This window comes from Platalea leucorodia, assembly GCF_965183815.1.
Source record: "Platalea leucorodia genome assembly, chromosome: 7".
NCBI classification, from domain to species: domain Eukaryota; kingdom Metazoa; phylum Chordata; class Aves; order Pelecaniformes; family Threskiornithidae; genus Platalea; species Platalea leucorodia.
The window spans coordinates 62628598-62642463 of NC_138829.1; the positions used below are offsets into that span (position 1 = coordinate 62628598).

General features: G+C 37.0%; 1 protein-coding gene across 1 annotated transcript in view; it reads left to right on the plus strand.

Moving 5' to 3' along the window:
• The window catches only part of PARVA (parvin alpha), a gene marked incomplete at its 5' end in the record, with an annotated part of 64605 nt that extends 51105 nt beyond the window's left edge, over positions 1 to 13500 (plus strand). The window contains 7 exons of the mRNA XM_082317727.1: positions 3212 to 3270; positions 4336 to 4355; positions 5731 to 5792; positions 6472 to 6540; positions 8197 to 8298; positions 9102 to 9174; positions 13015 to 13500. Coding sequence (XP_082173853.1) covers positions 3212 to 3270; positions 4336 to 4355; positions 5731 to 5792; positions 6472 to 6540; positions 8197 to 8298; positions 9102 to 9174; positions 13015 to 13091 — 462 coding nt within the window. The 3' untranslated portion in view covers positions 13092 to 13500. The remainder of the gene's footprint in view (positions 1 to 3211; positions 3271 to 4335; positions 4356 to 5730; positions 5793 to 6471; positions 6541 to 8196; positions 8299 to 9101; positions 9175 to 13014) is intronic.
• Positions 13501 to 13866: the final 366 nt, after the last annotated feature.

Consider the following 13866-nt stretch of genomic DNA (forward strand, 5'->3'; position numbering starts at 1 on the left):
ATTATTTATTTATGTCATCCACAAATGGTTAAATGACAGATTGCTTCTGTGCAAGAGCTGTAAGTCCGAGGGCATAAGAATGCATTGGCAGAGCAACCAGAATGGCTTCAGCATATTCTAAGCACTGGGACAGTAATTCTTGGGTGCATAAACTACCGTTAAGCAAAGCTAGGAGATTAATGAGATTAGAAGAAGGTGTATACCACAAGCTTAATCTGAGATCATTGGTCCCACTGCCTCTCTGAAAGCCCTGGGAAGGTCTGAAATGTTTCCAAGCAGCATTGCCTCCAGGTTCCCAAGAAGTCTTTTTTTGAACCTATGACAAATGTATTTGTCCTTTCAAGCTCCAGAATAGTTCTGCATTTCATCTTGATGGGGCAGTTATAAAACGTGATCCTCCAGATGAAATGGATAGCAACAATACATAGGCAAAACCCATTCAAATAGTGGGAAGGTTTTCAGAATGGGACTTTGTGTGGGAAATTAAGCAGTTGGCCCTCAGTTTTGTAAAACTGCTGACATGTACCTGATGCGAAGAGACATGAAGAAGAGGGACCCTTTCCATTTCCAGACATATTACCCAAATTTCAGATGTACTTTTTTGTTCTAGGTGTAGTCATCAATTTAAAATGATAAGTGATTAGGAAGATCTTTCGTGGCCTTCAGTGGAGTCTTTCAGCTGTGAGGGAAGAAGATGCCAAGCCTGCCCAAATAAAGTCTTCTGTGGTCACTGGAATGTGCATCTAGCTTTTCTTTTTAATGGGGAATCTTAATTCATGCCTCACTTCTCGGTGACTTTCACATAGTAGATGTTCATTTTTATAATTTGTTATTTCAGTTATAGCCACTGTTATCTTTAAGGAACATTGCTGGACAGTCTTTCAGTCCTCAGTAGCACTTCTTTGTATTTTTAGGAATATTGTGTCATTCTCTGTCTAGTATAAAACAAACTTCACAACAGGTGACATCAGTGTTAGGGTCAATTTTGAGTTTTTAAAGTGCAAAAGATGTATGGGAAGCAGCCTTCACAGAGAAGGTGCTTAGACTAGTGTTTCTAAGGTCCATTCTGATTGTTGCCATTGGGACTTTTTCACCAGTCTTTTTATGAATCAAAAGCATAGGAAAGTCTATCTTGACATGTGCTGGTCAAATAAGTGTACAGCAGATGCATGTTGTATTTAGGCAGTGTGGAAATTCCATTAATGTTAGTGATCTGATGCCAGGCACAAAACTAGGGTTTGATGTCTTTTTTTTTTTTTTTTTTTTCTTTTGGTCAACAATAGGATTAAGGTGCAGAATTCCTATTGATATTAATTGCAGTTTATCAAAAAGGAAAATATGTTTTATGTTGGTACTGGAGTATGTTTTGGGCTATTTTTGCATGTTTGCAGAGGGAAGGTAGAGTATTAGAAGCCTTTTTCTTCTCCCCTGTCACCGGACTGGGCACTGAGAAGTACAGTTGCCGTTGCTATGATGCTCAGCTCCTCTAGGAGACAAGAGCGATGGAGCTTTTGCTCCAGAAGGCATCATTGGCATGTCAGAGTTATCGTCAGGAGGAAACAGAAGTTTCTCTTCACACTGCAGCAAAGGGAAGAATAAACAAAAATCCCAAACAGAGTGGAATTCTAACTTAAGCTAGCCTGAGCTAGATTGTAACTTCAAGTGCAAGTACTTATTGCTGTCCACACAAGCTGGAAATGAAGATAGCCCTAAATGATATAGTTTTTGTTCATACTGTCATGCTAGGTGACAGAAGATGTCTCAGCAGCTGTTCTGTGCCCTCTCTTTCAGTATGTAACACACTGGACTCCACTCTGTCTTTCTAATGTTCAAAGGTCCTCCCTGAATGCTTTTTTAACCATGTGCAAGATATTTAGTACCAGGACTTTAAAAAACATAACAGAAAACACTTGAAACTATCATCTAGCTAAAAGGACAGTTCAGATTACTGCAAGTGCCAGTCTGGAGTGACCCAGAAGGTGCCATGTATGGCTTTCTTGTGGAAAGTAAGTTTGATCCTCATATATTTTAGTAATGCAGTATAGAAGCAATAGGCTCAAGCCTGGCCAGATCCTCAGCACATCATACACTGAGGGCTGCCTCAGGTGGCGATGTGCTATCTTCTCCAAGGCAGGGAAGAGCAGCAGCCCCAGTTCACGTGCCACGAAGGACTTTTCCAAAAGATTATTCTCCTTTTCTTTTTTCCATGCAGAAGGCAAGTCTAGGACCAGCATAAATTTATTTTTCTCATTTCCTTGTATGACAGGGAGTGAAGAATCATGAATAATTGCCTAATGTCTAGACTTTACATGCAGTCGTCAGCATTTGCCTGACTTTTCTTTCTGTATTGCAAAATTTTACTAATTCCAATGAATAGAATTAACAGAGAGAACACAAAGAGAGGCTAAACATATGTGTGGTATTTACACCGCCACCAGATGACTGTGATCAGCATCCTGGAAACAATGTCAAATTTTTAAACTCTTTCATTTTCCAACTGACTCAAATAGCAACCATTTGAGTTGGCTTCTGCCATTTTGTGTACAGCTTCTAGATGCAGGCCACTCACCACCACGTACGGAGGACTTCTCACATCTGAAGAACATTGGAATTAATGCATATATTAACACCAAGATAACTAGGGTCTGGAGCAGGCTGTGAATGGATTAGCTTCCATTTTAGTTTTCTATCAGAAGCAAATAGAGCTCTTTGTGTGGAGAGAAGTCAGAAAAGGAAAACACTGAGGCAAAAAAGAAAGTGTGTGAACAGGGCAGAAAGAACAGATAGCCTAGGAGGAAGATTTTTGCAAAAGAGAAGCATGGGCACCACCTGCCAAGCTGTTCATTGAAATACAAGGTTTAATTCAACTCACCTAGACATACCTCTGCTAAAATACTTACATAGGCATTTAGGTGTTTCAAATGCCTTGCTGAATTGGGGCCTTTAAAAGAAAAGTGAATTAAGAACAATGGAGAAAGGAAAAGAAATACTTCCTTCTACAGGTGGAGTTTCAAGTTTCTTGTTAATGTACAAAAGAGTTTTCTGAAATACTTGCAAGGTGAAATAATATATTACTGTAAGTTTGTTTTTAAAAAGTTCTTATTTTGCAGGTTGCTTATCTAATTATATTTGTGGATCACAAATAAATTTTTACTGTACCCTAAGCATTAAACTTTACTGAGAAAAATGTCACTTTTTTATCTTTTTCCAGAAACGAGAAGGAATCCTCCAGTCTCGACAAATCCAAGAGGAAATAACTGGTAACACTGAGTATGTCAACACCACTTTTGCCAGCAGTTCAGTAATTGAACACAGATGCATCTCAGAAATTCAAACATTTGCTGATATTTAGATTTTGGTATTGGGGTTCCAACGAAGATGATGCATCAGCCAGTGACTGTATTTTAGCCTTTTCAAGAGCTGCAAACATGCATCTAAAAATACAAAAGGGTGATGAAATACAGAGCTGGGGAACTAAAAGCAGGAGACCAGGATAAAAGAGAAGACAGAGTGAAGATATACAAAATCTCTATTTTATATTTATCTACTATGAATTTATTTCTGTATTTATTATATTTCTTGTTATTTTATTCAAAAGTCCTTCAAACAAACAAGCAAGATATGCCTCATTCTTTTATGTTGGTATTTATTTGATAAAGAACTAGATTCTTTCAAAAAGGAATGTGATATGACTATTTTTAGGTGTTTGGACTTTGGGGATGTAAAATGACGGTAGTAAGCTCTGTACATGTCATCTCACCGAACAATTTATAACAGAAAAGTTATTCCAAACCAACAGAAAGCAATAGTAAAATATCCTAGTTTCTAATAGAATGGAGAGAAGCCAGACTATTGACTTATTATTAATCTTTATGGATTTTTTTTTTACATGTAATAGTTACATGAAGGATCAACTGGAGCAAAATGCTGCAGTCCGTAAGAACCCAGTCCAAGCATTGTTTTGGCTGGAATTGTATTGTAGTTGGTGTGGTAAATGCATCTTTAAAGCAAAGGGAAAAGTTTTCACAAAATCAACATGAAAATCTTCACTAAGGCAAGGTGTGTTGATTTGGTTCAATAGTAGGAAATCTGAGATCTTGCCTCCCATGAGACTTTAGTGAAGCCAGGAGATATTATACTGATGAACTCCAGACTAATCCAGAACTCAGTTAGAGTAACTTGATGAAGGTTTACTTAATTCCAGGGATCCACTCCAGTTTTCACCAAGCTGAAGATCTGGCCATGTATGCTGTTTTCTTTTGCAGCACAATGTGTGCAAGTGAATTATATATAACTGTGTGGGTTTTTTTTCTTGTTTTTTTGTTTTTTTAATAGGGCATTATCGGGAAGGCATGGTAAGTTCATTTGATTATTATCTTTTTCTTGAGGCAGCCAAAGTATACATTAGTTCTGCAATGGGTGGTCACTTTGATCAAACTGCAAGGAAGTAGAGGATTTCAAGTTGTGCTGGCAAATATATATATATATGCACCACAGGCTATTGTGGCAGTTAACAAAAGGAAAAAAGCATTAAAATCAGTTTGACCATCTTTAAAACGCATTTCATTGCTTTTCAGCACATGTTAATTTGCAGGTGCTTTGTGGTTTAACCTCCAGAACATTACTTTAATAGTATTAATGGTCTTAAGTTCCCACCATAATATGAAATGATGTCTTATCATAAACCAGCTGGTGAACTTGTTGGCATTCTTGCATACATTACCTACTTACACTTTAATGACATTGAGTCATTATTCAGCAGGCCTAAACACCATGCAAGTTCCTGTGCCTAGTATGTCTTACTGCTAGTATTGAGACTGCCCAAATGCCTGGCCAACAGAAAACACTCATCTGAGGAGCTTAGGTGGAGTCCCACCAAGAATTTAGCATTTGCTTCTTGTGTTATTTCGATAGCTACCTTACAGCTGGTTTAAAAGGCTACATGCATGACCTCTTTTCCCAATGATATCCCTGAGCAGTCTTACTTTGTATAAAGTCTCTCTTCTACAATTGCCTTGGGGTCTACTCTAACATTTTTTTGTTGAAGAATATGAATGTAGCTTTTTGTAGAGTCATTCGCTAGCATTCAGGTGATTGTTGAAATGGAAATTGCTCAGAAAAGGCTCTGGTGCCTTTTTGGTTTTGTTTTTTTTTCCTGTTTTCTTCAGAAGGTGACTGCAGTAGCACTCCAGTCATGCTACCCTAGGTTGCCAGTCCTGCTGGTAATGTCCTAAATTGCATATCAGAATGGCCCAAAAACATCTATATAAAGGACTGTATTGCAGCTGTGTAGTCATAAGGTTGCTTGAAGTGGTTAATAATATAGCAGACCACAATGCAGTCAGTGGCCCATGGGGAAAATCTTCCTCTGTAGATGTAAACTCATATTCTTCTGCACACAATGATTTGGTTACTTAGCTCCCTGTATCTGGCTGTTTAAGGTTTTATGCATAAAGATACCATTCTTGGTTCCTTTTAGAGAAACAGGGTTATTAGGTAATCCAAATCCTAGTTGAAAATTATGCTTTTTGTAAATAATAGATAATAAGTTACTAACAGCTTATAGCAAGAGAGCAGTATGCAAAATACATGGTACTTGGAATACAAAGAGACTATATTGAAACCGTTTGCTGACTCTGTTGTCTTAAATGAGTGTGTGCCTTAATAAGTGTTTATTCTGCATTTGGATAACTGCTGCTCAGTATATTAACATATCTGAATGTTTTTCAGAAAGAGATGCATTTGATACTTTATTTGATCATGCTCCAGACAAGCTCAATGTAGTGAAAAAGGTTGGGAGGTTTTTATTTTTACAATACACAATATGTGCACGTGCATGCTTGTGTGTATCTGTTTGTACGTATGTAGTGAGTGTGTATGTATATAACATATAATTGGCATAGTTTGCATACATTAAATACAACTAAGCTTTATGCTTCAACAAATATACAAATTCATGATTGTAATGTTGCTTTTTATTAATATTTAGCAGCATGAACTTACCTTTGGAACACAGAAGAACATGTAGTTATCAAAGTTTCCATCAAAAAGAAGTTCTTACAAAGAGTATGTTGAGTAGAACCCAGCTGGTAGATTGAGTGTACTGATGCCAAAGAGGTATTCAGTTTACAAGTGCCAGGGGTCTGACCTAGAGTATTTTGGCTGCTGTCAGATTTGAGTGGAGTCCAATTACCCACTTCCTGTAGTCTGCTACAAGGATTTTTTTAAGAATTATTATGTTTTAACAGTGTGTTTTTATTTATATACATCATGTTCATTTTATTTCTGTTCTTCATTCTTGGAAAAAAAAAGATTTCTTTTTTTTTAGTGTCACATTTCAGTTTTAAAACTTTAAAATTATGTTGCAGTCTCTTCACTCATGCAGATTCTCTTCTGAGTGGAGTTCATACTGCGTGCGTTGACCTGCTGCCCTACTGAATAGGCCTTCACTACATTGTTTTCATGTTTCAGACTCTCATCACCTTTGTGAACAAGCATCTCAATAAATTGAATTTGGAGGTCACTGAACTGGAGACTCAGGTAGGATTTTACAGCCTTTCTTAAAGGGAGAGGGATAGTTGCACTATGTTATGCACTATGCCCCCAACTTTATCCAGAAATTTCATTGAATTATTATTGATTGAGCTCTAAGATGTTATTTCAGCGGGAAACCTTTCAATTCTAAATATGCTCATATGAAGAAGGTCCACACCAAGTGAGCAGAGAAATCATGATGGCAGCTAAATTTCTCTAAAATGGTTTCGTACTTCCATTAGCATAAAAATTAATTAACAGATGCTACCTCTTGAGTGCTGCCATGTGTTGTAAGCAGAACCTGTGCTTGTTTTGGTCAGGAAAGAACTCTGCTTGGTTTGATTCAACGTCAAGCTGAACAGTTGTTTCCTGCCTACCTTTACACAGGCACGCAATCGCATGGGATTACAATGACTCTATTCAGTGAGATACGTTCTTGAGAGTAAAGCTACTCAAGTGTATAGGCAGCTGTACAGTTGGGCTACAGGCTTGATTGCACCACAGAAATAATGTGGTACATGGTCTTCTTTCTTGTTCTCAGCTGCTAAATTGGCTGGAAAGAAGCTAAAAGAAAGGCTTAATCCTGCTGTATTAATACCTCCCTATGTGAACAACTTCAGCAGTTATCATAAGCAAATTACAAGGTCAGGCAGGCAGGATAGTATCTGCACTATCAAAAAAACCCAGGAGTCTTCAGGACAGGTTTTATTTTATGTCTTGATTCATGTTTTCAAGAATCTCTGGTTTATTTAAATAGCTATCAATCTGATAGAGGTTTTTCACAGGTAAAATGATGATTTAGATGGAAATAAGGGCTTTCAGAAGGGTGTTTCCTATGCCTTCTTATTGCATTGTTTACTTTTGGAAAAACCATATCATTTAAATGTACCTAGAAACCCCTTAAGCATTTATCCAAAACAGTATTCCCTAAGATGAGAGACTGTATTTCTATCCGTTGAAAGAAAATTATCTACCTCAGGAAGGGAATGGGTTGCTTCAGATAACCCAGTTTGTTTGTGAGGATATCTCAGTGCACTGATAGACCTGATGCCACAGGGTTAAGAGTGAGAGGCCTTTAACAAAATCTTATGGATGTTGCTATTTTTTTAGGTAGAAATGAACATATGTCATAGCAGTTAGGTATCTTCCAACTGTAATTACATACACTTAAAATTAGATTGACTCAGATTTGCAGAACATGGACAAAGATGATTCTTTGTTCCTTTATTTCCTCCAATATACTGAATTTCAGTGCAGTCATGAGATTGCACCTTCATTCTGCTTTTCGCTGCTCAGGGAATGCATGCCATTTGAGAGCTTGAAAGGTGACTGTTCTGATTCCTCACAACTAGTAGAAAGCAATAGAAAAAAAATAGAAAGCAAAGGCATAGATCAAAGCCACGGACGACCTCTCTTTCCAGGAACTTTATTCTGCATGTATATTTTAGCATTAGGTCAGTTTTGGAGAAGACATAACAGAACATACTAACTAAAAGGAATCAAAGAAATGAGATGAGATCTTTTAGTTGCAATTTACAATACTTGTATTAGTAGTTTGTTGACAGTTCTGCATTAGACAATGTATATCTTGTTCATTAAGCAAAGCAATGAGTGGTGAAATTTTTACTTCAGAAAATGTACTGAGAAATGTCTTTTTTACAGTTTGCAGATGGTGTGTACTTAGTCCTGCTAATGGGCCTCCTAGAAGGCTATTTTGTTCCTCTGCACAGCTTTTTCTTGACTCCTGATAGTTTTGAACAAAAGGTAATTAGGTTTCATTTTTCTGTTAAAAACAAATAAACATATAAACATGTCTAGTCGTACAAGGATGACACAAACTTTTTTGCATAAGTTTGATATAAATAGCTGAAATCAAGAGAGGACTGTACCGGTAACCATTTCCAAGCATTTTTAAGACCTCAGTATTAATGCTTATCTGGAATAAAAGGGAAAATTATATTAATGATAGGGTGGTTAGCAAGTATTAACTGATTTTGGCAGCGATTGTGTGATGCTGTCATTGAACCAGACTTACTGTTCATTAAATGTATAAAGAATTATTCACCTGAATTGATGACAGAACTGATTTTTTATGTCCAAAATCCAAGAATTTAACATCTGAAAGGTTTCATTTTTTTGGAAGCATAAAGGCATATATGTATAATGTATCATTTTAAGACCAACCATTACCCCAGTGTCTGTTGCTATCCAGGCAATACAGCTGTCTATTCAAGACAAGAGCACTTCATGGGCCATCATGTTCCAATTTTTAAACTTGCGGGAGGTGGGCTATTCTTACTTGTAAGTAATTTTTCTATGGGTAATGTTAGTTCACATGTTATTTTTCAATTACTTTTGTGTTTCTGAAAGCACCATCACCACCCAGAAAAAAACAAAACAATGGATTGTCTGGATTCCGTGGACCAGATCTTCCATTGATATATGGAGCCCTGACTATTTTTTCCTTCCAAGGATCTCTGTCTGCAGCTTTAAATACATCTTGTTTTGACCATATGTGTGTATATGTATATAGTTCACAGTAATGACTACCTTTATTATATTACTAGGTCCTCAATGTATCCTTTGCGTTTGAGCTAATGCAAGATGGTGGATTGGAAAAACCAAAGCCAAGACCAGAAGGTATCTATTCTACATTTTTTGTGTCTTCTTAAAAATTGGCGTTGGATCCAGATCTTATCTCATAGGATTATGGTATAGCTAAATGAAGGCTAAAACATCAATCCAAGAGCGAAAGGCAAGATACATTTTGAAGTGCACAGATAACTCTGTATTTTAAATGGCTGATAGATATGCTTTTTCAAATGTTGCAAGGCTTCGTTTCTTCAGTTGCCGGGGTAAGATTTGCGTGACGAAATATATGTAGTAATACTCAGATATTCACTGAAAGAAAAAGAATACAATTGTGAATGGTGTCAGTGGCAGATATGAATTGCTCCAATTGCTCCATTTTCCCTCATCCCACATCTTCATACTAAACCTCAAGTATTCCAGCGTAATTTACAAGATTTTCACAAAAGAGGTAGATGTCATGGAAGAAGGATTTCAAATGTTCATGTAACTGCCTTTGAGTGTAGGACCTAATCATGCATATTTAAATTAGATTTAGAGCTGGAGACAAAGTAAAAAGTGTCCTCAGGGAAGATGAAGGTTTTGCTACTGACTTTAGCAGGACCAGGATTCCACTCCTCTTTGCTCATATAAATACAGGGTTTACATCCAGCTTTTTGGGCTGGATATAGGGCCCATGGGGTTGTTTAGTCTAGAGAAGAGGAGGCTGACCTTATTGCTCTCTACAACTACCTGAAAGGAGGTTGTAGCGAGGTGGGGGTTGGTCTCTTCTCCCTAGTAACAAGTGATAGGACGAGAGGAAACGGCCTCAAGCTGCGCCAGGGGAAGTTTAGGTTGGATATTAGAAAAAACTTCTTCACCAAAAGGGTAGTCACGCATTGGACCAGGCTGCCAAGGGAAGTGGTTGAGTCTCCATCCCTGGAGGTATTTAACAGACAGGTAGACGTGGTGCTTGAGGACATGGTTTAGTGGTGGACTTGCCAGTGATAGGTTAGCGGTCGGACTTGATGATCTTAAGGGTCTTTTCCAACCTTAACGATTCTATGATTCACCATGTTATAGGGTGCTCTTGTGGTTCCTCCCATGAGAAGTTACTACTTCTTACCGTGCAGGAGCTGGACGTGCAGCTTCTGCTCCACTGTTCCAAACAGCGGTGGTAGCTGGGCTTCTGCTGGTTACCTACCACAATAGTCAATATATGTGTTTTCAAGACGTATTGCATATTCACATTCTATGGTGCACACAGTCTTTTCCTGCTGTAATATTGGATTGTCATTCCCTGAGGAGTTGATATAAGCTAATGCTCGGTTTTATTTCTAATAGTAAGGGCTCTCTGGAGACTCAGGCACACATCACTGAATCAAGTTCTGCTCCATTCTGCTTATTTTCCATCCCTCCCAAGTTCCAGATCATAACAGCAGCACACATACACACACACACACACACGCAAAAAAAATTTATGTCTCAGGATTGAGCCTATGCTGTCTATGCATTTAGTCTGGACCCACCCAGTCTATTTTTTTTGCTTCTTTTGATTGCTTGAACTCTTTATCCACAATCGTGCTTAACTAAACCAGTGGTGACTGTATCACAAACTTTTATGTTTGAAATAGTCAAAGAGAGAAGGGGGAAATAGTGAAATCTAGGAATCCAAGTAAAACAGAGAGTATCTGTGATCCCTTACTCCCCATGGAGGTTTAAAATTCTTATGGCATTTAATTTTTCAGGTATTTATTGCTCTAGGGCACAGCTAATTTTTCCAGTATAAATCAAGCCATAAGGATATTTCAGCATATATAAGACATTTCTTGTGCAATTATTGAAATGCTTAATATGAAACTTCCTGCCCAATGTGAATGGAAAAACACATCTGTTTTATGTGTTGTTACATTGGGCACAATGCCCGTACTTAAAATTTCCAGTGAGCAAAAGAGTATTGAAAAGGATCTTACCCTAAATGTGTATACTAAATACTCTTTAAATTCCTACACTGTTTCTTTGAGGTTCCTGAGGAAAAAATATGCTGAAAAGTGCTTTAGAATATGAAAAACATATTTAGTGGAAAAAAGAATGTGGTTAAATAAATGAGTATGAAAACCAGTGATTTTTATGGGGTCAACAGTTTATTTGGGTTATTTGCAATATAATTGAAAAGGTATTAAAAAGCTTTCCGTGACCTTTTACTGTAAAAATGGCTAGAACATTAATCTACTGAGTCTGTAATGAATTCATTTGCAGTTTGAGCTTTTTCAGATTACTTCTTGAAATGTGTAAATCAAAGCCAAACTCAAGTTTCTCTTTTTGAAAATTGCAACCAGTAAAATGTTATACATTTTGGTCAAACACATATAGCAATGGAAATAACTCATCTCTGGGAGCATGCTTCTTTTTAGTGTGGACCTTTCTCTGGAATTCTGTTGTGGTGCTGGAGTACCCTGTTAACTTTGCAAAGACCTGTCAAAGTTATCTCTTTATTCATTTGAAGTTCTGTATTAGGAAATGAAGGTGTTAGCTTGCTGCTGGCCTAAAAGAGGAAATTTCCCGAATTATACTCTGCAATACTGTTTGCGTATAACATGATGTTGTGGAAGCAATGTGCCCTTTGTGTAGCTTTTGGCATTTTCTCTTCATTTTGTACCAAGTATTTTTGATCTGATTTATTAAGAGCCACAAAACCATTTGGCCATGGTTTCACGACCATGTGTTGTCTCAGCACAACATCTAGGTTTGATTGTTTTCACCCTTTGTCCATGGATGTCAGTTTGCCGTCTAGCTAATACCTTTAGCCCTTCAAAGTTTGCATACTTTGGGACACCATGCATAGGTTTGATTGGATTCGTTCTTCAAAGTATAAACCCTTCACAATCTGTGAGAAACATCACTGTAGATAAATATAACGGCAAAAATATCTGATGATTACATACACAATTTACTAGGCTTACTTGGAGGTTTTGAAGATAATGGGACACCACCTGCTTTACACCTTCACGGCCAGTTCCAAGAACCAAAGTTAGGAGATTGAGTTCCTATACAGTCAACAGAAAGAGATAGGACTGTTCTATTCTAATTCTGTTCTAATTCTATTCTATTCTAATTCTTTTCTGTTCTTTCTGAGGGCAATTCTGAGTCCCTGTTTGAGACTGAATATTCCGTGAAGCACTAGCGTAGACTGCTGCAGTAGTACTTGTCAGTTTGTTTTATAGATTTCTTGTGAAATAATATTGACTTTCTCAACAGCTTCTCTTTGAAACAGCAGGTATTCATTAGCTTTTTGTTTCCTATAAATCCTTTACTTTAGATGTTGAGTTTCTAAGGACTGATTCAGCCATGTATATCAGCTAACCCAAAGCATTTTCACAAGTGTCTTCAAGGGGCACTTGTATACCTAGCTTCTTTAGATCCTTCAGAAAATTTAAACTTGCCTCTAGCTATCTTGCTGAAATCAGGCTTAATAAAGGATGTTGCAGCCCAGAATGGGCCAAGTCCTGCAATTCTTACATATAGAGAAGAGTTCCATTGGTTCCTGCCTGATGATTTTTTCAAAATCATTACTTTTGGGCCACAATCAACCGAAGATTCAGTCATATAAATATACGTAATCCTAGGCACAATTTGTCTCCTGGGCATCTAAACCTTGGTCGCATTTTTTCATCAGCACCATTAGCCATTTGTATCCCTAACTAGAAGTGGTTGAAATAATGATTTTTTGAGTTGCCAGTTTAAAAGCTGTGCTTTATTTGTATTTCTACTCTTTCTTACTGTCTTTGTGACTCGAATGTTCATGGATGTGGATCTGAACAAGGAAAGGGAGTAGAGAATAGGCGCTTTTTCTGAAAACGTTTTGAGCTAATGAAGTTACTAATGGTCTTTTCCCTTGTCTTTTTTTTTTAGATATTGTAAATTGTGACTTGAAGTCTACACTGAGAGTACTGTACAATTTGTTTACCAAATACAGGAATGTGGAGTGAAGAATTGATTTGGGACGTAAAGGAGTGTTAACAAAGCATCATAACTAGCATATTTTTCATTGGTATTCTTCTGCATCTTTATCCTAAAAGGAACTAAACCATTTATCTGAAGAATTTTTAATTGATTATTCTTGCACTACTATTTTCATAGTAGATTTAAAACTAATATAAATTATGAAGAAAAAGGTTTGGAAGAAGGTATTTGGGTATATTCTGGGAGAATTAATGTCTCAATAATAACTGTCTTCACACTGTTTTGTAGTAGGTGAAGCAAGAATGAAAAAAAGATTTAGTAACTTTAATTCAAATCAGCCGTTGAAGCCAATCATAGGAAGATTCAGCACTGAGTATCTATTTTAATATTTTTTACATATATCTTTTCTAATCTGGGGATTTTCTATCCATGATAAGTTGGTTGCATTCTAATTATGAGAAATGTGCATGGGGAGAAACAGTTAAATACTCTTGTTTGCTTCACAGCTAAAAAGAAGAGACTTTCTCAAGCACTTAACCTGATTAATTTATATTTCCAGTGCTGTTAGGCTTGAATTTTATGGGTACAAACTGAAGTGGCTACTCATTCCTTCAGACTTATTATAATGTGCTTTAAATATGTGTTATTGAGCATTCCTCATAAGCACACTTTGCAGCTTGTCACTTGGTTTTGTTCAAGGAAGTGATCTTTTTTGCAAAGTACACATTTCAGGAAAACACACCTGTATAATACAGTTTCCCTATAATATTTGTATTATTACCTAGTATTAGAAAGTAAAAG